Source organism: Eurosta solidaginis, chromosome 3 (genome assembly GCF_040869045.1).
Source record: "Eurosta solidaginis isolate ZX-2024a chromosome 3, ASM4086904v1, whole genome shotgun sequence".
Classification (NCBI taxonomy): Eukaryota; Metazoa; Arthropoda; class Insecta; order Diptera; family Tephritidae; genus Eurosta; species Eurosta solidaginis.
In genome coordinates, this window is record NC_090321.1 from 275,781,111 (window position 1) to 275,806,500 (window position 25,390).

The window sequence follows — 25,390 nt, forward strand, 5'->3', positions numbered from 1 at the left end:
TTGTGGAACACTTGTATGCTCCATATATACTTCTAAAGTACTACTTTCATCATCCTAAAGGAGTATATCATTATTTCAAGACTTATCCTCATTCATATAAACATTAAAAATTTTCAACTTAAAACATGTTAAAATTGTATGAAGATATTGCGTTATGCTAAAACACACGCCATATTGGCAATTTATACCATTTGGGCAATTTATTACGCAATTTATCATATAATAAATTGTAATAACAAATTGCCAATTTAAAAAAAATTGCGTAATAAATTGTTTCAAACTGTAAATACAACCTTGTAAAGTGTGTTTATTGAGTAGATTTAAACGTCAGCTGCACATGGCTCAACTATATGGTTGGCTCATCTCATCAGCTGATATTATTTTTTTCATTTCACTGGAGTAGGAATTGTCAAAAGAGGATTGCAAACTCAAAATGAAACCAAAACATTGAACACATTATCTTACAACACACAAAAGGGGGACTCATGATAGCATATAAACTTATAAGGTGTAAAATTATATCCATTTACACACGCGGTTATATGAACGCACCTAGTAATACTCTTGATAAACTTGATTGTTTTTCAGCTGTATTATTTCCAAAAAAATTTTTTTGATTGTTATACAAATTAAAAAATACCAAGATTAAGTGAAAAATCAAAACTAAAACGCCTTTACTTGCTGATGTTGGAGATTTTTGATGAAAATGCCGTCTGTAATGTCTGCAAGGTTGCATTCCTTTGAGTTTACCGCGTTTACACAATGAAATGTGCGCGTAAATTTATACAAATTGTTTAAATGATTTTTCATACAAAATTTGACAGCTCGTGCGTAAACTAGATAAATTTATACGTTTACACACTTTATAAGGCATTTATACGGTTACATGAGTCCCCCTAAAAATTTTAAAGTTTTATGTTTTCATTCCATTCCATTCACCTAATTCCAACACGCACCCTTTGACATTCTGAATACAGGTATGTTGTTGCTGTAGAGATGAGCCAACCGGCCATCAAATTACTATTGTGTAAGCTAAATTGAGTTGTATGAACACCACTCAATTTGAATTGATATTGCCTCAATTTATTTTTCTGTTTGAACATAGCATAAGAAACTTTTTTTGAAATGTTCCAGAATGGTTAATTTCCTTTTCTTCTACTTCTCATTAAGATTATAACAGAGATTTTAGAAAGTGAAGCTAAACCCATCCATATCTCAAAAAATTTAAGGTCGCACTTATTGCGTTTTTGTTTGTAACTCCTCAATTCTTAACTTCTCATATTTTTGTTTGAATTGTAAATAATTATAATTATAATAGAGAAATTGATATTTAGAGAAAAATTGTAGTGTTTACAAACGGCGATGCACTTAGGTAGATTTTCAAGTTTTAGGCGGCCAAAAATATTTTATTGTCTATATCTTCTTAAAACTGTTTAATAAATGAAAAATTATAATAATTTGCGTAATTAATCGGTTAAGTTAAAAAAATAGATATTACACTGTGTAACACTAAAAAATTTCTGCCCAGTGAAGCTATTTTTCATGTTGTACAGCAAGAAGTGTAATAACTTAGTTCTGTCTTTATCTTGGGTAAATTTTTAAGGTTTTATGAAAAATTATAATAATTTGTATAACTAATCGGTTATATTAGAATAGATATTACACTGTGAAATACTGAAAAATACCTGCGCAGATATTACACTGTGTAACACTAAAAAATTTCTGCCCAGTGAGGCTATTTTTCATGTTGTACAGCAAGAAGTGTAATAACTTAGTTCTGTCTTTATTTAGGGTAAATTTTTAATAGGTTTTATGAAAAATTATAATAATTTGTATAACTAATCGGTTATATTAGAATAGACATTACACTGTGTAATACTGAAAAATACCTGCGCAGTGAGGCTATTTTTCATGTTGTACAGCAACAAGGATGTATCAAACCCTCTATCTAACCCCCTATCTGCAAGTATCTGCAGCTATATTTAATGCAGTTGGCAAGCTAATTGTGCCAAGTACCATGTTCAAAACTAATTTTCACTTGGACTGTCTTGAAAACATAACAAAACTGGTTTTGAACACCAAAAATCAAAAAAAGAAAAAACAATTTTTTTTGACATCCTAAATAAAATAGGTTCTTTATCAATTTATAACTTTTAAAAATCACAAGCACCATTAATAATGTTAGTATTTACCTGAAATATCAGAATCCATCACAATTACTCAATTCAATTGTCTTAAAACTTAAAATATTCACGTTAAAACATACGATTTCACGTAGGTTAAAAAAAAACCATAACATGCGTTTCAGAAATAGCTAAATTCCGATTACTTGACAGCTAACGCCAGATATGCGATGGATGGGAAAGGGTATAATTATTGTTCCCCTGTCTATTCTTAAGCTGTGGGAGTGCTTTTTTTGTAATTGTGGCAACTTTCAGAAATTCAATTATGGCCGCCTAAATGTCTCAAATCTACCTATGTGCGATGGTTACTAGGACATGTTTCTGAATTTCACTTCTTCATCAGCTAGCTTTTCGGGAGCTGAGCATTGAACTCGAATCTCCAATATTCATACCAATGCAAAGGCAGATGCCTTTAGCTACTCAGCCATATGAATGTCCCGCTGCTCATCTTACAATTGGTCTCTAAGTGTTGCCTTTTGTGGTAAGTCATTTTATTCACCATGCAGGCAGATACAATTCTGTATTATGTTTTAACTCAATGGTGTTGAATTTTTCAGGCGCGCTTTTGAAAGCTTATTAACATTTGTTTGGATTTTTTTACAGTAACTAAAAATTACTGGAATGTTTGATGGGTGTCCAAATATACCTATGTATGCAGTCATATCGACCACTTGTTGCAAGGTTATTAATTTTAAATTTATTAAGTAGTAATTATACAGAAACAAATATTATTTGAAATAGATAACTTAAGAAAAAATTGTAGGTAAGTACATATATGCAAAGAGAAAATATATAAAATATGTGAAAAAATATCTTTAGTCTCTTTGTTTTGGTCTGACAATCTTGAATGAATCTTATCATTTGGTACGTCTTTATATACTCACATGCTATAATATACTATATTTGTGTACATATAATAATTAATCCTAAAGAAGGTCCCACAAAAGCAAAAGTTATCAGAAGCTTTACGTGCATCAAAAGATTCACACGCATTATACGCGGACTCACCGAATGTTTGAAACAAAATTGCATCGAAAGAGTTTTTTAAAGAATGGAAAAAAGTTCTAACAGGGAAAGTAAGAAAAAAGATTAGTGAAGTGAAGATTTTGAAAAAAGTCTTAACGCCAATGAAACCTGTTAACAGTTTTTATGAAAAGATTCGCCATTTATTCGATTCTTAGAAGGCAATGTTGCAACCATTTCAATTTTTTTTTTGGAAAATAAGTTATTTATTTATTATTTCTATAACAATCCAACGAAACTTGAAACATGTGTTGCTGAATTTAATATAACAACAAACTCTTACAACATTTGTTTGGTAGAGGGCGAGAAGTTTTTATTGGTGTTGGGCTTTGAGCTAATTGGATTTAGAAGTACCGAAACTCCCTTTATTATATGTACGATAGCTAAAAAAGTGCTGTTTAAAACTAAAAATGTATGGTGCTGAAATATGGCACTTATAAATTGACAAACAGTTACCTATATTAAAATGATGTTCTCACGTAATGGGATTAAGCATTTTATATAGAGAATTGAATAAAAAGGGCGATCCGGTAAAACTATTCACATATCTAGGTGTTACGACAAATTTGTAAATTTTGAAATTATATCAAATCAATGTATGGCTTGCTAAACTTCTCAATTTACTTCTATTAAATGTGGGGGGTGCCACGACCATCTTGCCAAACTTTACTAAATTTTTATTTTGCATCATAAATCAATACACTCGCCAGGTTAAGTTTGGTGAATATGTTCATAGTATTACCAGAACTTGTCGAAACCACACGTTAAACCCCAAATAGATACGAAGGTCTATGTTATATTACAATTGCGCCCCCTTGGCTAATACAGTTCACACAAAAAAAAGCAAAGAGTGTAAGGCGTGCATTGACTCTACGTGACTTTAAATAGGCGTACTTTAAAATAAAGAAGACTTATAAGTTTTGCAAGCCATAAATCAAAACCCATTCATGATATTATGTTGAAATTTGGTACGGTGGCTATACTTGCTTTTATATATACGCTTTGTGAAAACTAACAAAATTGGTTGACGAACACGGCCACTTTAATGTACGCGCGTTAGATGTTATACTTCTTGTCCATTAAAATATAGTGTTTAATTGCATGTAATTACAATAAAGTAATAAAAGGACTGGAAGGAGATAGTCAACAAAGTAAATTAAGTTCAGTTTAAATTCGAAAAATAAATATGTTTTTTTTTAAGACATTAAGTTTAACATAAAATTGCGAATTAATCGAATGTTATTATTTTTAAACTATGTCCACTGCCATAGCATCTTCCGGCAATAAATGAATCGGAACTTCAGTTATCAGTGGCTTATGATAAAAAGGCGCTCTTTTTTGGAATACATAGAAACATCCATATACTTGCATCTCACTCAAATCAAGCTTGCTCGTACAATTCACAGCGAACATACACACGAACTTCATTTTCAACCTGTGACTTTTATGTCACAGTTTTTAAAATTTCACTCTCATTAATTTTTCATAAAGCGCCTAAAGAAGAATAACTTCAAAAATTTTGCAAGAAGAGATTATTTTTACAAAATGTAGTAGCGTGTCCACGCAAAGTAAGAAAATTAAAAAATTTTGGAAAATGGCCTGGACACACTCCTTTTCTAGATAATCTGCCTATAATATTATTAATCCCATAAATCGAACATTCCTAAAAAAATTTGGTGTAAGGATTGTCTTTAATCAAAAGAAATTCAGTTAGATTTGGGAAAATGGTGTGCATAGCCCCATTTTGTAGAAAAAAATTTAAAACTTTTGCAAGCCCTACCATCACACCAATTTGTAAGAAAACTTAAAAGGAGCATGACGCAAATTGGAAGAGAAGCTCGGCCTAAAAGTTCTTCGAAGGTTATCGCGCCTTACATATTTTTTTTTAAGCCAATTGACCTTATAATAGTTGACCTTATGTCACTCTGGGATTAAATTATTCCATTGTCACGTGCTCTTGATACATGTGTAAAGTTTCGACTAACCAAAATGCCATTAGAAGGGTTCATGAAGTCAATTGAATTTATGTCCGTTAAATTTAAATTACTCATTATGAAATTTTTTTATTGGAATGGGTCTATGGTACGTGCGCAAAGTTAAATTTGACCTAAGGGCCAACTAATATTATAGATAGTTGCTTTTTACTCTGAATTTAATTATTATCTCAATAATTTAAATTTGAATATACGTAAAGTTATTTTGAGTTAATTATTTATGGTAAATTATTCGACCTATACCTACTGTAACAAAAACTCTTTGTAATTATGTATATATATTTTTTTTAATTTTTAGTTCTGTTAGCTACAAAAGGGTGGTTTTTTCTGTATGTATTTGTAAACAATTGTTTTAATCATACTAAACTATCCTATTATTTTTCCCCTAACATACAGCTTCATACTTTGGCGTACGTCATCTTCAGTGTCTTATGATTTTCTTTGGTCTAACTGTTGCTTATACACAACGTGTTAGTTTTTCCGTGGCCATTGTTGCGATGACGGATCGTAATGCAACAAATCTCGATTTTGAGGTAATATAAACTGCCTCTAACAATTTTTATGCCATACTTTAATACGAGTAGTAATTCAAAAACTCCTCTTCTCAGGAATATCAATGGTCGGAAAAAACAAAATCACATCTACTCAGCGCTTTTTTCTGGGGTTATTTTCTCACCCAAATCCCTGGCGGTCAATTAGCCCGTAAATATGGTGGGAAAATTACGATGCTAGTGAGCGTAGGTGTGAGTAGTATTTTAGCTATACTCACACCTTTTTGTGCTCGTATGGGTGATTGGAAACTACTTTTTTCTTTGCGTATGACTCAAGGTATCATACAGGGTAGCATATTTCCTTCATCACACACAATTATATCAAAATGGGTTCCGCCGGAGGAACGTGGTTCCATTGGCACATTCTGCTATACGGGCGTACAATTCGGAAGTGTGTTAATAATGGCCGTAAGTGGGGTTATAGCATCCTCTTCAATTGGTTGGCCCGGTATTTTTTACTTTTCTGGTATCGTCAGTTTACTCTGGTCATTTGCATGGTGCTTTTTGGGCGCTAGTTCTCCTAGTGAATTTAAATGGATATCAGCAGAGGAAAAAATTTATATCGAGAAATCATTGCTAACATCCGCAAAACATGAGGAAGAGCAAATAATACCAACAAAAATACCATGGATTAAAATATTGACATCGGTGCCTTTCTTAGTTATTTTAGTGGCGCAGTGTACTTTTGCATGGGGCTTTTGGACATTGCTTATACAAATTCCTTCTTATATGAAAAATATTCTTGGACAAGATATTAAGACTAATGCCTTGTTGTCTGCAGTACCGTATATTGCAAATATTTTGCTTACTTTCGCGTTTTGTGCATTGAATGAATATCTTATAAAGAGAGATTTTATTGGTATAAATAAAAGTCGTATGATGTTTAATACGATAGGATTTTGGGTGCCAGCGATATCCCTAGTTTTATTGGGTTATATAAGAACAGATCAAAGTCATTTGGCACTCATGCTATTGGTTATTACAATTGGCATGAATTCGGCATCAGCATTGGGTTTCCTGACTAATCACATTGATATATCGCCCAACTTTGCTGGAATTTTAATGGGTATTGCTAACTGCATGGCAAATTTAGCGAGCATAATAGCACCACTATTTGTGGGCGTTGTTGTCACGAATACGGTAAGAATTTGATTCAACAAAATTGTTAAACATCTCCTAGATCTCTGAAAACTCACGAATAAGCCGCCTATGGCTTATTTACTTTTGGTAATTAGGGGTACTTTACGAGTTTATTTTATAATAATTATATCTAATTACGTATGTATATTTCGTAAATCTTTGGTTTAGCTAGTTGTACGACAGGCACGCCTACCACGGAAATATCTTTAGACCATTTATCCACTGGAGTTTTTTCGTAGTTGGCGACATTCAAATTTCAAATTTATTGAAGACTAGCAGACCCGCCAGACGTTGTTCTGCCCAAAAATTGGTCTATCCGCATACATTTTAATAAGCTTTTTCCGCCTAACTCTGCACCTCCCCACTTTTTCTTAATCCTTTTATTCACTCCTCCCTCCGTCTTTTCGCTTCATCTACCTCTATCTTCGTCTCACTCTATCTCTTTCTCAGTCTCCTTCTCCTTCCCTCTTTTCTCTTCTCTCAAGTTTTTCTCATTCTTCTTCATCCCTTATTGCCAGGCAAATAGGACGTATGTAAATAGTTATGTGGGTATTATTAATTCATGTCTTTATTTCGGCTTCGCATGCATATTTATCAGGTTTGCCAGGTTGATGCGACTAAATCGAATATCACAATGAAAGTTACTTTAAAGCTCTCAGCCACAGCTTTTATTTGATATCCGGGTCCAGGTTTTGGCTTATATCTATCTTGGGACCTTCCCAGCGGTATAAAAATTACTCTGTACTAAAACACCCATCAACTGCTTCAATTTGATACCCATAATGTAAAAACACATCCTAGTGTTACCCTGATCCACTTTTTGGCCTATATCTCGAGACCCTTCACAAATAGGTATGAAAACTACCCTGTACTAAAGCACTCATCAACAGCTTTCATTTGTTATCCATATTATACAAACACTTTCTAGGGGTACCCGGGTCCACGTTTTGGCCTCAATCTCGAGACCCTAGTCTCCAATAGGTATGAAAACTACCCTGTACTAAAGCACTAAGCGACAGCTTTCATTTGTTATCCATATTCAATAAACACATTCTAGGGGTACCCACGTCTTCGTTTTCGCTTATATCTCGAGACCCTAGTCACCCTCGGGTACGAAAAATACCCGTATCAGAACGGGATAAAAATTACCCTATATCTGTCTCCTGGTTTTAAGCTAACCCTCCACCAATTTTCAGCCAAATATGTTCATCCACTCCTTCCTCTTCAATCACTCTTTATCCACTAAAAAAAGCGCATCAAAATCCGTTGCGTATTTTTAAAGGTTTAAGCATTCAAATGAACATAGGGACAGAAAAGGCGACTTTGTTTTATACTATGTAGTAATGTACATCCATACATACCTATAAACCTACGCCCGAAATTAAATAACGCAGCGAATGCTATATATGTACGTATGTATGTGTCGCATCAAGCCTCACTCAAAAGCAATTAGCGCGGACAGTTCACAGCGAACAAACACACATATGCATTTTTTGATAAAAATGTTACTTTTGTTTAAACAATTTGGCTGATATAAGAAAGGAATCAAGTATTTTTTTTGATGCAGATCGAAGGTAAATATTTCAAAGTTTGTCTGAAAAGTAGAATTTTTTAAATCCATCCATCCGTTTATGAGTTATAGCTGTGCAAACAAAAATTTTATGATTCTTTACTACATTTTGGCAATTTGCCACGCCCCTATAATATATATCTTCAAATTATATTAGCTGTGCCATCTAACGTACCTAAGCTTTCAAATGCAAAAAACCGTTTTAAAATCGGAGCATTCTGTGTGAAGTTATGTGCATACATGGCATTTAGCGACTTTATTTTATAAGATTTATAGATATAGATGCCTTAACATGCACGGGTAAAAGTTTTAATCTAAGTATGAATCTTGTTTGAAAATGAGTGCATAAAACTTGGTTTCAATATTAAACTAGATACGTCTTCACTCGTATTTAAGAAAACAGAAGAATTTTGCAGCAATCAGCAGTAAATTTAAACTTTTTATACTCATCTGAGCAGAGCTCACAGAGTATATTAATTTTGTTCGAAATTCATTTAGCCATGTCCGTCGGTACGTCTGTCCGTTTTTTTTTTTTTTTTTTGTTTTTTTTTTTTTTGTTTTACGAGGAGGAAGCATCGAAAGCCTCATAGTCAGTGTGGGACTTTAACCGCACTAAACCTCCTACCGTCTGAGTACCATTTACCCCCCGGTACTACCGTCAAGTATTCCGTCGGGAGGTAGGTTGAGCACTAAGCTCTACGTCTGTCGGGGTCACGTTGCTGTACTTAGATAGTGCCGCGGTATGGTTAACGCTGGGACTGACACGCCCTGCTTACTACCTGAATGTGCTTGACGCATACCACTTCTACGAATATTTGCAAGCCTACCTTAAACACTGTGCATATAGTGCTTGTGGCATGCTTGTGCGTTCGACTACTTGTATTGTAGGGTTTTGGTTTTTACATATGTATATATGTGTAAATAAATTATATATGTATAAATAGAATTTTTTTTTTTTTTTTTTTTTTGAATTTTTTTTTTTTTTTTGTTTTTTTTTTTTTTTTGTTTTTTTTTCCACAATACGTAACGGGGCTTTCCTCGTACTTCCACCGGTTGGAGAGGTCTTCTCTCCAATCCGAGTATAAACTCTGATTGCATGTGAGACGTTTACCCTCATACTCGTTGTTTCTACGGTTGGAGAGGCCTTGTCTCCAATCCGTAGGTTTGTTGTTGCGTGTATGTTGACTGCTTTTGGTCGCACCGTTGAAGAGGTCGTGTCTCCAATCCGTGCTTTATTCCTTCACCTGGGGCAGTATTCGAACGGTTGAAGAGGCCTTGTCTCCAATCCGTCGCCTGGTTTGCTATTACATTTACCTACATATATTACGGTATTTTCTTATGTTATCATTCTCACGCCGCTAATTGTACGGAGGCCTTGCATTCAATACGTGCTCAGCTCGATCCCCTCCACCTTAGCAATTTGTTATCCACCCACACAACTCGACTGTTCAATGTTCGCTGCTGCGCCGTAGCCTTTCAAGACTTCGTAGACACTTCATTATTTCTGTCCGTGCGTCCGTCTGTCCGTGAACACGATAACTTAAGTAAATTTTGAGGTATCTTATTGAAATTTGGTATTTAAGTTCCTGGGCACTCATCTCAGATCCCTATTTGAAATGAACAAAGTCGGACTATAACCGCGCCCACTCTTCAATATCGAAATTTTTGAAAAACCGAAAAAGTGCGATAATTCATTACCAAAGACGGATAAAGCGATGAAACTTGGTAGGTGGGTTGACCTTATGGCGCAGAATAGAAAATTAGTAAATGGACAATGGGTGTGGCATCGCCCACTTTTAAAAGAAAGTAATATAAAAGTTTTTCAAGCTGTAACTTGGCAGCTGGGTATGTAATGTTCGGTTACACCCGAACTTAGCCTTCCCTACTTGTTTGTTTTATTTTAAAATCAAAAGTGTCTAGAAATCCCTATTTAAATTTTTTAGTTTTATTTCAAAACAGTAGTGAGATTTAAAACATATTAATCAGCAAGCTTTAAACTTAAACCGTTTAAAATTAGACAAGAAAGGAAGGCTAGGTAGGTAGGTTGAACTGGCCGGCCCATGAGGACCTCACATAGACTGATTGAGTCCGTAGTGTTACCAGAAGTTTGTTTTAACGAACAAACTGAAAAACCCTATCAAAAACCAGGAACTATCTTATAAAATAACTCCGTTCTCTTGGCAAATACTAGAAGCTTCCTAGGACTTAAGCCACTTGCTGCTTCTAGATCTGACAGCTGTATCACTCCTAATAGCTGCAGTCTTAGCCTGGCAAGTGCAGGGCACGAGCACAGAACATGCTCGATCGTTTCCTCCTCGAACCCGCACTTCCTACATCTGCTATCACTGACCAAGCCTAGTTTAAAGGCATGTGACCCCAGAAGGCAGTGTCAGTCAGAATACCCGTCATGAGTCTACAGTCCTCTCTTTTTAATGATAGGAGCAACTGTGTTAGTCTAAGGTTGTAAGACCTACACATAATCTTCGACACTTTACAGCCCCGCGCTTGAAACCACGCCTTTCCCGCTTGGTCGATCATGTGCACCTCTCGACTTCGCTTAATCTCACCCAATCTAATTGGGACATCTACGGAGCAAGCTTCAAGGGATGCGCCCTTTTTAGCTAGTTCGTCAGCTTTTTCATTCCCATCTATTCCCATATGCCCTGGGACCCAATATAGATGTATGCTTCTCCCTGTCCCGATTCTCTCCAGAGACTGCTTACACTCTAACACGCATTTAGATGCTGTGCTATGCGAGATTATTGCCTTAATTGCTGCTTGACTGTCAATATAAAAGTTAACACGGTTGCAGCTTAAGCTATTCTCTTCCAGGGTTTCTACTGCTTTGGTTACGGCTAATATTTCCGCTTGGAAAACGCTACAGTAATCTGGCAGCCTGTAGGATCTGCTTATTTCCGGATCAGCGCAGTATACCGCAGACCCTACTCCTTCCACTACTTTGGAACCATCGGTGTACACATGTATTACCTCGTCCGCCATTTGCGCACCCTTGCGCCAACAGTCCACCTCTATTGTAGCCTTAAGATCTCCCTCGAAGAGCAGATAGGGAATCATGTAGTCTGTTCGTCTTGTGATTGATGACGCTATACTACTATGGCCATATGGTCGGCGCTCAAGCTGCCCCGAAGCACCGAGCCTAGTAACGGTCGTTAACGCTTTGTTCTTTGCTACCAGGTCTATAGGTGGGATGTAATGCTAAGCATCGATAGTCTGCATACCCACCCTAATTTTTTGAGGTATGTTGTTTTTTGTGTGGCTTTCCACCAAACAAGAACTCCATAGTATAGAATAGGGCTTACAATCGCTGTAAAAACCCAATGAGAAAGAGAGGACGATAAGCCCCACGTACGCCCCAGCATTCTTTTACATGCATAATGTGCCGTTGAGGCCTTCTTCACCCTCTCCTCCACGTTGACCTTCCATGACAGCTTACTGTCTAGGATGATTCCTAGATATTTTGTTCAATGTTTCTCCTGTAATGTCACCCCTCCTAACTTAGGCCTGGTCCAATTTGGGACCTTGTACCTCTTTGTAAACAAGACCATATCCGTCTTCTCCGCATTGACTTTCAATCCGACATTAGATGCCCAGGTATGAATATCGCGAAGCGCCCGATCCATCAAAGAACTAATCGTTGGAAGGCACTTTCCACTTATGACAATTCCAACGTCATCTGCGTCAGCCGTAAGTTTTACTGGTCCCTCATCGAATTGCTTGAGCAGATGGTTGATGACCAGCGTCCACAGCAGAGGTGAGAGCACCCCTACCTGCGGCGTGCCCCTGTCCACTGATTTCGTGACCTCGTACAATTGTGATGTAATCTTTCTGCAATTTAACATGCAGCCGATCCATCTGATTAAGGCAGGATGTACTTTAATGTAATTAAGACCATCCATAATCGCCCATTTTGCAACATTATTGAAAGCCCCGGCAATGTCCAAGAAGACTCCTAGAGCATACTCCTTATATTCCAGGGATTTCTCTATGATTATTACCACCCTATGCAATGCGGTGTCTACCGACTTGCCTTTGGTGTACGCATGCTGTGTTGTGGAGAGCAGCTTTTCATCCACGTTGGACTTTATGTACACATCTATCAGCCTCTCAAAAGCAGAAATGACGTTAAGCTAATGGGTCTTTAGTCTTTGGGATACACGTGACCGATCTTCCACGCCTTTGGTAGAAAAACTACATGAGCAGTTCTCCAAGAGTGCGGTACATGATTCAGTCGTAAGCACCCATCGAATATTATTTTAAGCCATTCCACGACCGCCTACTTGAGACTTGTAGCAGGCTAAGGAAGGCTAAGTTCGGGTCTAACCGAACAGTACATGCTCAGCTGAGAGCTTAGCTGCGTTGGTTTCGTAGATGGTTTTTAATTTCATATCACATACGTTTGGGGAATATCGACCAAATTGTAGACCAAGGGTGATGTTTTTTGGAACGATTTTCCTTCCTCCTTTGTCAAATAAGGTTAACTCACCATATAGGAAAATGAACTTAGGGTAACCCTGGAATGTGTTTGTATGACACTGGTAACAAATGAAAGGTATTAAAGAGTATTTTAAAAGGAAGTGTGCCTTAGCCGTATATAAAAGTGGACCAGGGGTGACTCTAGAATGTGTTTGTACGATATGGGTATCAAATTAAAGGTATTAAGCAATGCGTTTCTGTCAACTGTTCTATAACGGCCGCACTTTCCCAGCTCTCTGGTGCGCTATCCGCTACTCCTTTGCAGGTGACTGCCGTGCCACCTCGTAGGGCTGTATTTGTGTCCCGATTACACGCCTCGCTTACTGAAAATGACATTGCTCATTACGTGTGCTCTAAACTTGGTGTTGCACCTACTAGTAACATCAATGTGTATAAATTTAATTTTAAATATGAGAGAGACATCTCCTCATTTAAAATATCCCTTTCAGATGAATATTTCGATAAGGTACTTGATTCCTCTTTTTGGCCTAAGCATACTGTGGTTCACTTGTTCACAAGAAAGGCGAGGGCCGAACCTGTCTTATTACAGCCAAAAAACGGTATGACGAACACAGTAATAACAACACAAAGGTAATTGCTGATCTGTCCCGTCTTCTCATTAATTACCAAAATGTTCGTGGTTTACGATCAAAACTTGTTCCATTCTTCCTTAATTCTTTCAACTTTTCTGCACAAGTTGTAGCTTTTACGGAGACCTGGCTAAAGCCTGATAATTACAATTCTGAGTTTTTTTCAAATAAATATGCGGTTTATCGGCGAGATCGCATCTCTAGAGCGGGAGGTGTCCTTATTGCTGTTGAATTTAACCTATCATCTGAGTTGATTTCGTTGGACAATATCCCTCATATCGAATTCATAGCAGTTAGGCTTTCATTCGGTAGCTATAGCGTAATTGTTTGCTGTTCGTATATACCACCTCGTTCGGATATGGATGTTTATGCTAGTCATAGCTCGGCCATCTGCGATTTGCATTCGCAGTTGGGAGATAACGATCGAATTGTTGTTGTTGGTGACTTTAACTTGCCAACAGTTAGTTGGGTTAATATAAGTGATTCAAACTTTTTAACTCCCACTGCTCAACATGAGTTTCTCAATTGCTTGTTAGACTCATCTCTTTTACAGATTAACAATATTCCAAATAGTGGAAATAAAATGCTGGATTTAGTATTTGCGGATGGCTTGGTGGGTACTGCCCTTACGCAAATACCACCTTTATCCCTTCCAGAAGACCCTCTTCACCCTACGCTAGAGATATCACTTGATATCAGCCTACCCCGTAGGATTCAAGTACAGTCTCGTCCCCGATCTAGATGCTTCTACAAAGCTTATTTCATTCTGCTCAATGATCTGTTGGCTTCCCATGATTGGTCGGACCTCTATGCTTGCACTGATGTCGATTCGGCTATCTCTATATTTTACAGTACGCTTGATGGCTTCTTTGATACCTGCATTCCTACTGGTTTTCAAGGCAACTTATCAGACTTAATAACATTAAATCTAGGCTTTATAAGAGATTCAAGAAATCTGGAGCATCTGCAGACCTCTCTAAATATCTAATAGCTCGTTCTAAATTTCATAGTCTTAATCAGCTTTGTTATAAAAATTACTTGAGTTGTTGTAAAACCCAATTTTTTAGAAATCCAAAAAAGTTTTACAGTTTCGTAAATTCAAAGCGGAAAACTTCTGGGTATCCTTCCTCATTAACCTTTGGAGGTAAAAAAGCTTGCACTGATGACGACGTTGCTGAACTATTTTCTGAGTTCTTTAAGTCCACGTATTCATCCAGTGGTTTTCATTCCGGTCAATATCCCTATCGCTTAGATAGATCGAATTACATTAGGAATCCTGCTATTGATGGTAATATTGTTCTTCAGAGTCTTCAATCTTTGAAACCCACCTTTTCTCCGGGGCCGGACGGTGTTCCTAGTTGCGTGCTTAGGTACTGCGCCGAAAACATGTATGAGCCTATTTTAAAATTATTTGAGCTATCTCTGGGATCTGCGTCATTCCCGGCACTTTGGAAACAGTCTTTTATTATACCCCTGCATAAAAAAGGTAGTAGGTCAAATGTTGAAATCTACAGGGGTATTGCTAAACTTTCAGTCATTCCTAAAGTCTTTGAACAGATTGTTACTAGTCAACTCCAATATCAGTGTTCTAGTGTTTTATCTCCATGCCAACACGGTTTTATTCGTCAAAGGTCAACCACTACAAATTTGCTTGTATTCACCTCTATAGTTATGGAAGGATTTTTAGCGAACAAGCAAACGGATGTCATCTACACGGACTTCAGCAAAGCATTTGATACCGTCAACCATGAGTTGCTTATTCATAAGCTTGATTTACTGGGCTTTCCGTTTCACCTATTAATGTGGCTGAAAAGCTATCTTTCTAACCGGACCCAAAAAGTCCTGTTCAAGTGCAATCTGTCGGAATCGTTCGGAGTTTCCTCCGGCGTACCCCAGGGAAGTCATCTAGGCCCTTTGCTCTTTGCCCTTTTCATTAATGACTTGCCACAGACAATATTATATTCCCATACTATAATGTATGCGGATGATGTAAAACTTTGCTACACTTACTGTCCTACCGATTTGAATTCCTTGGATCTTCTTCAGGCCGCCTTGGACTCGTTCCAATGTTGGTGCACAACAAATTTACTAGCTTTAAATTGCTCTAAATGTAAGCATATGACATTTCACCGAGTGAAGCCAGCATTGAAATCTTATGTAATAGATGGTACGCCTTTGGAGCGTATATCTATTGCAAATGATCTAGGTGTCCTTTTTGATCCGAAATTGAATTTTAACATGCATATTTCATCTATAGCCAACAAAGCGTTGGGTTTACTTGGATTTGTTAAAAGATGGGCTAAAGAGTTCGATGATCCGTACCTCACTAAGGTTCTTTACACATCGCTGGTTCGTCCAATACTCGAGTATTGCTCATGCGTTTGGTCCCCTGTTTCTCAAAAGCATATAAAGCGTCTTGAGTCAATTCAGAAGCAGTTTTTGATATTTGCATTGCGCGGCCTTAATTGGGACTCAAGTCTCCACCTTCCTCCATACAGAAGTAGACTTCTTCTTATTAACTTACCCACTCTGGAAAATCGGAGAATATTACTGGGGGTATTGTTCATCCATAAGCTCATTATTGGAGAAATTGATTCTGCGGACCTCCTCAGCCGCTTGTTTTTTGCGGTTCCCCCTAGATTATCCAGACACTACGTTCCTTTCTATTTACCCTTCTATCTGGTGCGCGAACTACAATGACTTGTATAGCTGTATCAGTCTTGAATGTACTTTTGCCACTATACGTAATGCAATACTTGCTTATCTAATTTAAGAGATACAAGATAATTTAATTTGCCGGCATTTTATTCCTTCCATAAAAGACAGGAACTATCTCGCTTAAGGATGGAGGAAAATTTATCAACATGTATCATTAAGAAGGAACAAGACAGTCCTGTGTTGATTGGAATCTGGTGCATTCCAACAACGTAAAAAACATGCTTTTTCTTGAGTCACTGACCGGAATCGTATGCATTCCGGCAGTATAATCTTATGGGTCAGGCATCGAGCTGATTGGAATCCGGTGCATTCCAACAACACAGGTCATGTTACTTTTCTATGCCTTGTGATGGCGTATCCTCATTACACTACTCTTAGCACTGCCGGATTCCCATGACATGCTGATTGGAATCTTGTTGCATTCCAGCAGGAAGATTGGAATCCACTGCATTCCGAAATCATGCTGAGCGGAATCTGATGCATTCCGCCAGAATAAGATTTCGGCATAAGTTCTTATTTCTGATCATATTTCTTATTATTATTATATTCTGAAATTAAAGAGTAATGCTCGTTAATATTTCTTTGTTTGTAATATAACATTGTTGAAATCTCGATATATCTTAAATTTTATCTTTTGAGTTGTATATTTATATATCTTTTATATTATGCAGTCGACCATATTTTGTCGTCGTTTTTAAATAATAAATAAATAAATAATGATGATTTTAAAAGGAAGTGGACCTTAGTTTTATATGTGAAGACGTTTTCGAGATATCGGCCAAAGTGTGAACCAGGGTGATCCAGAACATCATCTGTGGGGTACCACTAATTTATTTATATATTGTAACGTATTTAGGGAAACTCCGCTTGTTTTACACCTTCTACTAACTTTCTTATCACTAAATTCTTGAATAAATAACTCCAATATTCAATAATGCAAAATGATCTTTATTAGACTACTTTGAAAATACTTGACAATAACACTTATACTTCGCAACTGATAGCGTGCTTAAATCAAAATGCTTACGGACTACTCAGCCTCTTCTTCTTTTATACTCTCTGCCCAAATGTCTAGACGTTTCTTCTTCTAAAATTCTCTACCTGGTCACCAGCCCTACGCGCGTATATTTGTAGTGAGTAGCCATATGCGTGTGTATATGTGAGCGGAGTAGTAGCCGATGATGACATGCGTTTGTGAGTATCTTTCTGCTGCTTGTATGTATGTGTGTACGTGATGATTAATTTGTTTACGTACATACAAGTGTGGCAGCTTGATTTATTGTTGTTGTGGCTTTATTTACTTAGTATCAGATTAGTGATGTGAGTATCGCTTAGTGTTACTAATATTCGTCACAATATGTAATACCACGGACAGTATTCCTGCCATGATTCCAAGGGCTTTTGATTTCGCCCTGCAGTACTTTTTCATTTTCTTCTACTTAATATGGTAGGTGTCACCCTCATTTTACAAATTTTTTTAAAGTTATATTTTGCGTCAAAAACCCAATGCAACCACCATGTTTCATTCCTTCTTTGTTATTTGGTATAGAATTATGGCATTTTTCAAATTTTTCGGAATTTTCGATATCGAAAAAGGGGGCGTGGTCATAGTCGGATTTCGCCCATTTTTAATATCAAGATAAAGTGAGTGCAGATAAGTACGTGAACTAAGTTTAGTAGAGATATATCGACTTTTGCTCAAGTTATCGTGTTAACGGTCGAGCGGAGGGACAGACGGTCGACTGTGTATAAAAACTGAGCGTAGCTTCAACCGATTTCGCCCATTTTTACAGAAGACGGTTATCGTTATGCCCTTGCCAAATTTCATGAGGATTGGTAAATTTTTGTTCGACTTATGGCATTAAACGTATTATAGACAAATTAAATTTTATTTTTGTATTTCGTTGCACCATATTATGACTGGAGTTGAATATTGACATAATTTAGTTACATATTCTGTAAATATATTCAATTTTTTGTTAAAATTTGACTTTAAAAAATTTACTCAAGTTATCTTGTTTACGGACGGACATGGCTAATGAATTTCTTTTTGCGCCCAGATCATTTTGATATATAGAAGTCTATATCTATCTCGATTAGTTTATGCCGTTACGGGGTACCGTTATGCGAACAAAATTAATATACACCGTGAGCTCTGATCAGCTGAGTATAAAAAAACTGTAAAAATGTATTGGCTAGTTGAATTAACAGCTGATGGTGAAAGGGAAATACTCCTAATGGGACGATCGCTTATTCAATTAGGGCGTAAATTGCATTTTTGATATATTTTTTAACTTCTATAAGGATGCACAGTTTCTATGGTAGTGAAAGGGTTAACGTGGTATAGATAGTTCTTTTTTTATAACGGTATCCAAGTCTATATAGAACGGTATAGAAGTCTATATCTATCTCGATTAGTTTATGCCGTTACGGGGTACCGTTATGCGAACAAAATTAATATACTCCGTGACCTCTGATCAGCTGAGTATAAAAAAACTGTAAAAATGTATTGGCTAGTTGAATTAACAGCTGATGGTGAAAGGGAAATACTCCTAATGGGACGATCGCTTATTCAATTAGGGCGTAAATTGCATTTTTGATATATTTTTTAAATTCTATAAGGATGCACAGTTTCTATGGTAGTGAAAGGGTTAACGTGGTATAAATAGTTCTTTTTTTATAACGGTATCCAATTTCGGCAACGGTCCGCTAGCCCACAACTGAACATATATCCTCCATGAAAAGTTTGCTAACAAAAGTCCATTTGTCTCATGTACGAGCATTTGCTGTATTAATTTGCATACAAAACTTGCAAAGTAGCGCACCGTAAATTAAAGGAGAAGCTCGCGCTGCAAACCCGTGGAGTTATGTGTGTTTTCATCACATTTGTCAATAAGGATATAACGAAATAATTACATGTGTAGTAGTTTAACTTTTCTTTGTTCTCTTTACAATTTTAGAAAAATGTCAATCAATGGCGCATAGTATTTTTCGTAACTGCAGCACTTTATTTCATTGGGAATCTCTTATTCATTTTATTCGGCCAAACTAAAATCCAAAAATGGAACTATCCGAAAGAAGATCAGCAACGAAGGGACCACATTAAATTCAAACCAATTAATATGGAAAACAATGCTTACTGAATAAAAATAAAATATTATCTTTGTATATATATATAGATACTTATGTACATTATTAGTATGATAAGTTGTCTATATAGGTATTCAATTTAATTTGTTAGAAATATGTGTTTGTAACATTCCTATTAGTTACTTTAATCTTAGTATGCTAAAAATATGTACATGTCGTGTAACCGTCACGTCAAACAAACAGATATTTTGAAATAAAACCATAAATAATAATGCTGTTGTCATGGTAGAGTAATGCAAGGTGACGGCAGGTCGACACATTGCTGTATTCTATCTGCATTCGAAATTATCATTTGTCGAAATTTACCCAGATTTCGTCGTATATACTTCTATGTCATACATACGGTCCTTATCAAAAGACACTCTTATAAAATTCCTCTTGAGTTATGACAAATAATTATTATAAAAATTTTGTTAATAACAATTATACATAACTGAATGATGGTTAATGCTACTAAAAACATAAGCCAACTTATGTTCTTTGTTATTTCAATAAGGGGTGCATGAAACTTGAAAACTTAAAAAAAATTATATAATTTTAAAGCCCTAAATTAATATAAGCACATGAAACAAAAAACAAACATTAAAAAGTCATTAATAATCAACATAATGTGACAACATATTTACACTTACATTTAACATAATACACTTTCATTGACTCTGCAATTTTGTTTTTAGACATAACTTTTAACATTACGTACATTTATAACGACATTTGGTTAACATAAAACAACTGATAGCAATAAAAATTTAATAATATTGTAACGAGTTTGGGGAAATTCCACTTATTTGCAACCTTCCACTAACGTTCGTATCGCTAAACTGTTGAATAAATAACTCCAATATTCAATAATGCAAAATATTCTTTATTAGACTACTTTGAAAATACTTCACAATAACACTTATTCTTCGCAACTGATAGCGTGCTTAAATCAAACTGATTACTGCTTACTCAGCTTTAACTCCTTTTCATACTCTCTGATGTCTCGTTCGCATACTTCTAGGCGTTCCACTAAGCATACCCAAAAAAATAATTTTCGAGCCTGCAAAAAAAAAACACTCCCCAAAACCCAAAAAATATTTTTTTTTCTTCAAAAAACTGTTGTAAAAACGTTAGCGATAATCGACCCAGTCTAATGTACATATGTGCAGGCATAGTGATTGATTTATTTATGTACATACAATTGACTGCATAGTATCGCCTTAGATATGTTAGTATCCCTTAGTGTTGCTAATATTCGTAATAATATAAAGAACTTTAACACAATTAAAACTTCTGACTGCGCCCATTGCCTAGTTCATTGCATTGGATGGCAGTTTTGTATACGCTGTTTATATCATTTACATCTAAATTTAAATTTTTTGTTGTATGCCTCACCACAGTTACCAAACCATGTTTTCATTTCAAACTAATCGAATAAAAGGACCAAACTTTTGTTTTATTTTATTATGATTCCTTGTAAAATATAAAATTTTAGGATGTTTCCAAGGTTTCCTATGCAAAATTTTACTAAACAAAGCGAATAAGAGACTTTCATTTAATTCAAACTGCATAAAAAAATAAAGTGTACTTTTGGGTATTACATTTTGCACATTTCAATGATAAGGATAGGTATGTCTTTCACCAACGAAACGTTTTGCTGACATAGGTCTTAGTTCCAGCATTATGTTTTTGGTTGCAATATAATGAAATCTATAGCGCAGTTCGGCTTTAGCAAGAAACGGATCTAGAACTTGCGTTCTGCTTTTGCCGTACTATGTGGCAAAATCAGTAAATCATAAATGAAATCAAGCAATTATTCGAAGCAGTTTTACTAATACTATTTTTATAAATGCTTACATTTTCCCCTAAACGTTTAAACTTAAATATCGACGTGCAATTTTTACATAGATTTTCTTCGCAAAAAATGTCGAAAGTGTTACTTTTTGCTTTGCACGTTGATATATTCCTTCACAAATTGTCAATATCTCTCGGTATGCTTGAACTTGAATTAAATGAGTTGCAAGTACACCAAACATAAAACAAATTTGTTTCACTCTTTTACGTAATTTTCAATGCATTTAACTCGAATGTCATCGTAATGGTTCCACCAGTGGCAAGCCCTGCCGAATGTCTTATAGGAATACGTGTACATATTTGAAAAAATTCTTTTAGCTCGACTAGTGAAATAAAATCTATCACGAAAAGTGTTTGATAACCGATTGAAATACCTGGCCACTAAAACAAGACTTTTTTCTGATAGGTCCGTGGAATCTGTTTGCCCTAAGATGCAACACTTTTCTTTTAATGCCTCGCTGAAATTGCTTAAATACTACATTTTATAGACTGAGAAATATTTGTGGTAAGAATTCCATGAAGTGGGTTAATGAAAGTGTGGTAAATGTTGTGGGCAGTGTTTTGAATTTTTACCTCAGTGAAAAAGAAAGAAAAGTACCTAAATGTTGGCTACTGCTAAAAAAGGATCAAAACTGGGAAAAAGGGCCAAGCGGACCAAGTAGGTTTGAAAGGAATCATTTTTAGTCCAAATACACCAAAGTGGCAGCCTTGTGCGTAACCCTTCGAGTGTGGCGTCCTCTCTCTCTTCTCTATATCCAAAATTTTAACATTATCAAAGTCTGCTGTATGGCCTTCGCTGGTTAGGTTATCTCCTGACTGTGAAAAATATAATTGAACAAACTCGAATTAACGGAACAAGTAAATAACGCAACGTAAAAGAACAAGGGAAAACATATGGAAACAAGCAACATTTGACACCGAAATACTTTCATTCATTAAATGAACGACCCACAGTGAAAGAATGGTTTATATTAAAAAAAAAAATAATGGCGATACTTTGAACCACATCCGATAAGGTGCGGTAAAAGAATAAACGAGATCTATGGTTTTTATTTCATTAAAGTGAAGACACATCGATCGCAAAATGTTCAGGAAGTAGTCTCGATACAATCCCGCTCCCTTCGAAATTAAATTATCAAAAGGTATAAAAAATGTCCAACTCCAAAATTGTTAAGTAAGGGATATAAAAATCAAAAACCAATTGGAAATGGTTTGGTATGCCACCAATTACAAATATAGATTTTTATTAGAAATATATTAACAACATAAACTTTGAACATTTTCATTGACTCCAAAAATGTGATGTTACTGATGCTTGATTTTCATTAGATCAAATGAAATGCCATGGCTTTGTGAAGAATCTGAAAATTAACCGAAATGCACCCAAGTCTGCAAGAAAACATTTACAATCGATTCCATCTTTATATTTAGCTGAATGTGAATTTAGTGCTGTATACTGATAACAAGTAAAGAAGGCTAAGTCCGGGTGTAACCGAACATTACATACTCAGCTGGGAGCATTGGAGACAAAATAAGGGAAAATCACCATGTAGGAAAATGAACCTAAGGTAACCCTGGAATGTGTTTGTATGACATGGGTATTAAATGGAAGGTATTCAAGAGTATTTTAAAAGGGTGTACGCCATTTCGGGACATCGCCATAAAGGTGGCCCAGGAGTGACTCTAGAATGTGTTTGTAAGATATGGGTATCGAATTAAAGGTATTAATGATGGTTTTAAAAGGGAGTGGCCCTTAGTTGTATATGTAAAGGCGTTTTCGAGATATCGACAAAAATGTGGACCAGGGTGACTCAGAACATCATCTGTCGGGCACCGCTAATTTATTTTTATATGTAATACCACGGACATTATTCCGGCTTCTGATTTCGCCCTGCAGAACTTTTTCATTTTCTTCTCCTTAATATGGTAGGTGTCACACCCATTTTACAAAGTTTTTTCTTAAGTTATATTTTGCGTCAAAAAACTAATCCAATCACCATGTTCCCTTTTTTCGTATTTGGTATAGAATTGTTACATTTTTTTCATTTTTCGGAATTTTCGATATCGAAAAAGTGAGCGTGGTTATAGTCGGATTTCCCCCATTTTTAATACCAAGATAAAGTGAGTTCAGATAAGTACGTGAACTAAGTTCAATAAAGATATACCCATTTATCCTCAAGTTATCGTGTTAACGGCAGAGCGGGAGGACAGACGGTCGACTGTGTATAAGAACTGGGCGTAGCTTCAACCGATTTCGCCCATTTTCACAGAAAACAGTTATCGCCATAGAATCTATGCCACTACCAAATTTCACAAGGATTAGTAAATTTTTGTTCGACTTATGGCATTAAAAGTATTTTAGACAAATTAAATGAAAAAGGGCGGAGCCACGCCCATTTTGCAATTTTCTTTTATTTTTGTATTTTGTTGCACCATATCATTACTGGATTTGAATTTTCACATAATCTACTTAAATACTGTAAAGATATTCAGCCCTATTCTAAACAAAATTCCGTGCGAGATGTTTCCCTTCTCCCATTCCTCGTATTCTAAATAAAAATTCCTTGTGAGTTTTTCACTTCTCCCTTTCCTCCAATTCTGAACAATGTTCGAAAAAGCGGAAACCGGTTATGGGAGAAAATTAGGTATTATGAATGTGAGGGAGAGGGAGATTTCTCTGCCATTCCATAGGAGTTTTTTCACTGGTTAAATTAAAGGGAATGCATCAAAATAGTTAAAGGAAATTGGTTCTTTTAAGAAAGAACACTTATTTGTACAAATTTGTGCTAAAATATGAATGTACATTCTACCACAATATTCTCACTGTTAATACAACAACAACAACCACAATAGTCTTTATTTTAATTAGAATAGTATATCATAAGCAACAGAAGAGCTCTTGGTATATTTGATGCAGCCAACCAGAAATAGCGCAAGGATTTTTAAGAAGGCTTAAATAGATTTTGGCATATGGCGAAAGGCGAACTCAACTCGACTTGGCCGCCAGAAAATTGCTTTGCTGAATGAAAGCAGGCAACTTCAGCGGATTTGTGTTATCCCGCCGTCTTCTTCTTCTTATGCTCCTCTGTTGATGTTGCTGTGGCACAAATTCATTACTCATTTCAGTGAATAACACATGAAATGCAATACTGTGCATTGTTTATATTTTATTTCTTAATTTCAAACAAATTTCCAACAATAATTAAACTTTTCAATTTTTAAACGAAATAAGAAATGCGCAACGAAATTTCAATTCACAAAACAGCTGAGTTCGAAAATTCGAAATTCCTATTCCCCCAATTTTCTCCTAGGGAGAATAATTATTGGAGGAATTCTTCCGCGGGAATAAAAAAATCCGCGAGAACAAAATTCCACGAGAATATTTAGAATTGGTCTGATTAAATGGGCGTGTTCTTCATCTGATTATGCTAATTTTTATTTGGCACACATACAGTAATAGGAGTAACGTTCCTGCCAAATTTCATTATGATATCTTCAACGACTGCCAAAGTATAGCTTGCAAAACTTTTAAAATACCTTCTTTTAAAAGTGGGAGGTGCCACGCCCATTGTCCAAAGTTTTACTATTTTTCTATTCTGCGTCAACCCACCTACCGTGTTCCATCGCTTTATCAATATTTGGTAATGAATTATCGCTCGTTTTCGAAATTTTCGATATCGAAAAAGTGGGCGTGGTTATAGTCCGACATCATTCATTTTAAATAGCGATCTGAGATGAGTTCCGAGGAATCTACGTACCGAATTTCATCAAGATAGTTCAAAATTTACTGAAGTTTTCGTGTTAGCGGACAGACGGACGGACGGACATGGCTCAATCAAATTTTTTTCCAACACTTACACTGATATATGGAAGTCTATATCTATCTCGATTCCATTTTACCTGTACAACCAACCGTTATCCAATCAAAGTTAATATACTCTGTGTGCAAAGCACGCTGAGTATAAAAAAGCGATATATCGATATACTCAGCTAAGATTATTATATTCAGACTCAACCTAACTCAGATTTCCTAACATTTCTTTAAAAAAAAATTTCTACGAGTATAATGTAGACTATATACCAATAAACGGCCTCGTAATCAGTTTGTTCCTTTTCATTTGATTGTTTTTTAGATAGAGAT

The 25,390-nt window shown here is 35.8% G+C and overlaps 1 protein-coding gene across 1 annotated transcript; it reads left to right on the top strand.

The window, feature by feature from the left end:
* Window positions 1-3,122: 3,122 nt before the first annotated feature.
* On the top strand, window positions 3,123-20,177 carry LOC137247182 (putative inorganic phosphate cotransporter). Its single transcript, XM_067778282.1, has 4 exons — window positions 3,123-3,259; window positions 5,597-5,733; window positions 5,809-6,891; window positions 19,224-20,177. Exons 1-4 carry the CDS (start codon window positions 3,235-3,237, stop codon window positions 19,404-19,406), a joined length of 1,428 nt encoding a protein of 475 aa, XP_067634383.1. The 5' UTR covers window positions 3,123-3,234; the 3' UTR covers window positions 19,407-20,177.
* Window positions 20,178-25,390: the final 5,213 nt, after the last annotated feature.

Excerpts from the sequence above, each read along its gene's own strand:
- LOC137247182 (XM_067778282.1), top strand. The coding sequence starts at position 3,235 with ATGGAAAAAAGTTCTAACAGGGAAA. Across the intron at positions 5,734-5,808 it reads CAACAAATCTCGATTTTGAG|GAATATCAATGGTCGGAAAA; the intron begins GTAATATAAACT and ends TCCTCTTCTCAG. Across the intron at positions 6,892-19,223 it reads GCGTTGTTGTCACGAATACG|AAAAATGTCAATCAATGGCG; the intron begins GTAAGAATTTGA and ends TTACAATTTTAG.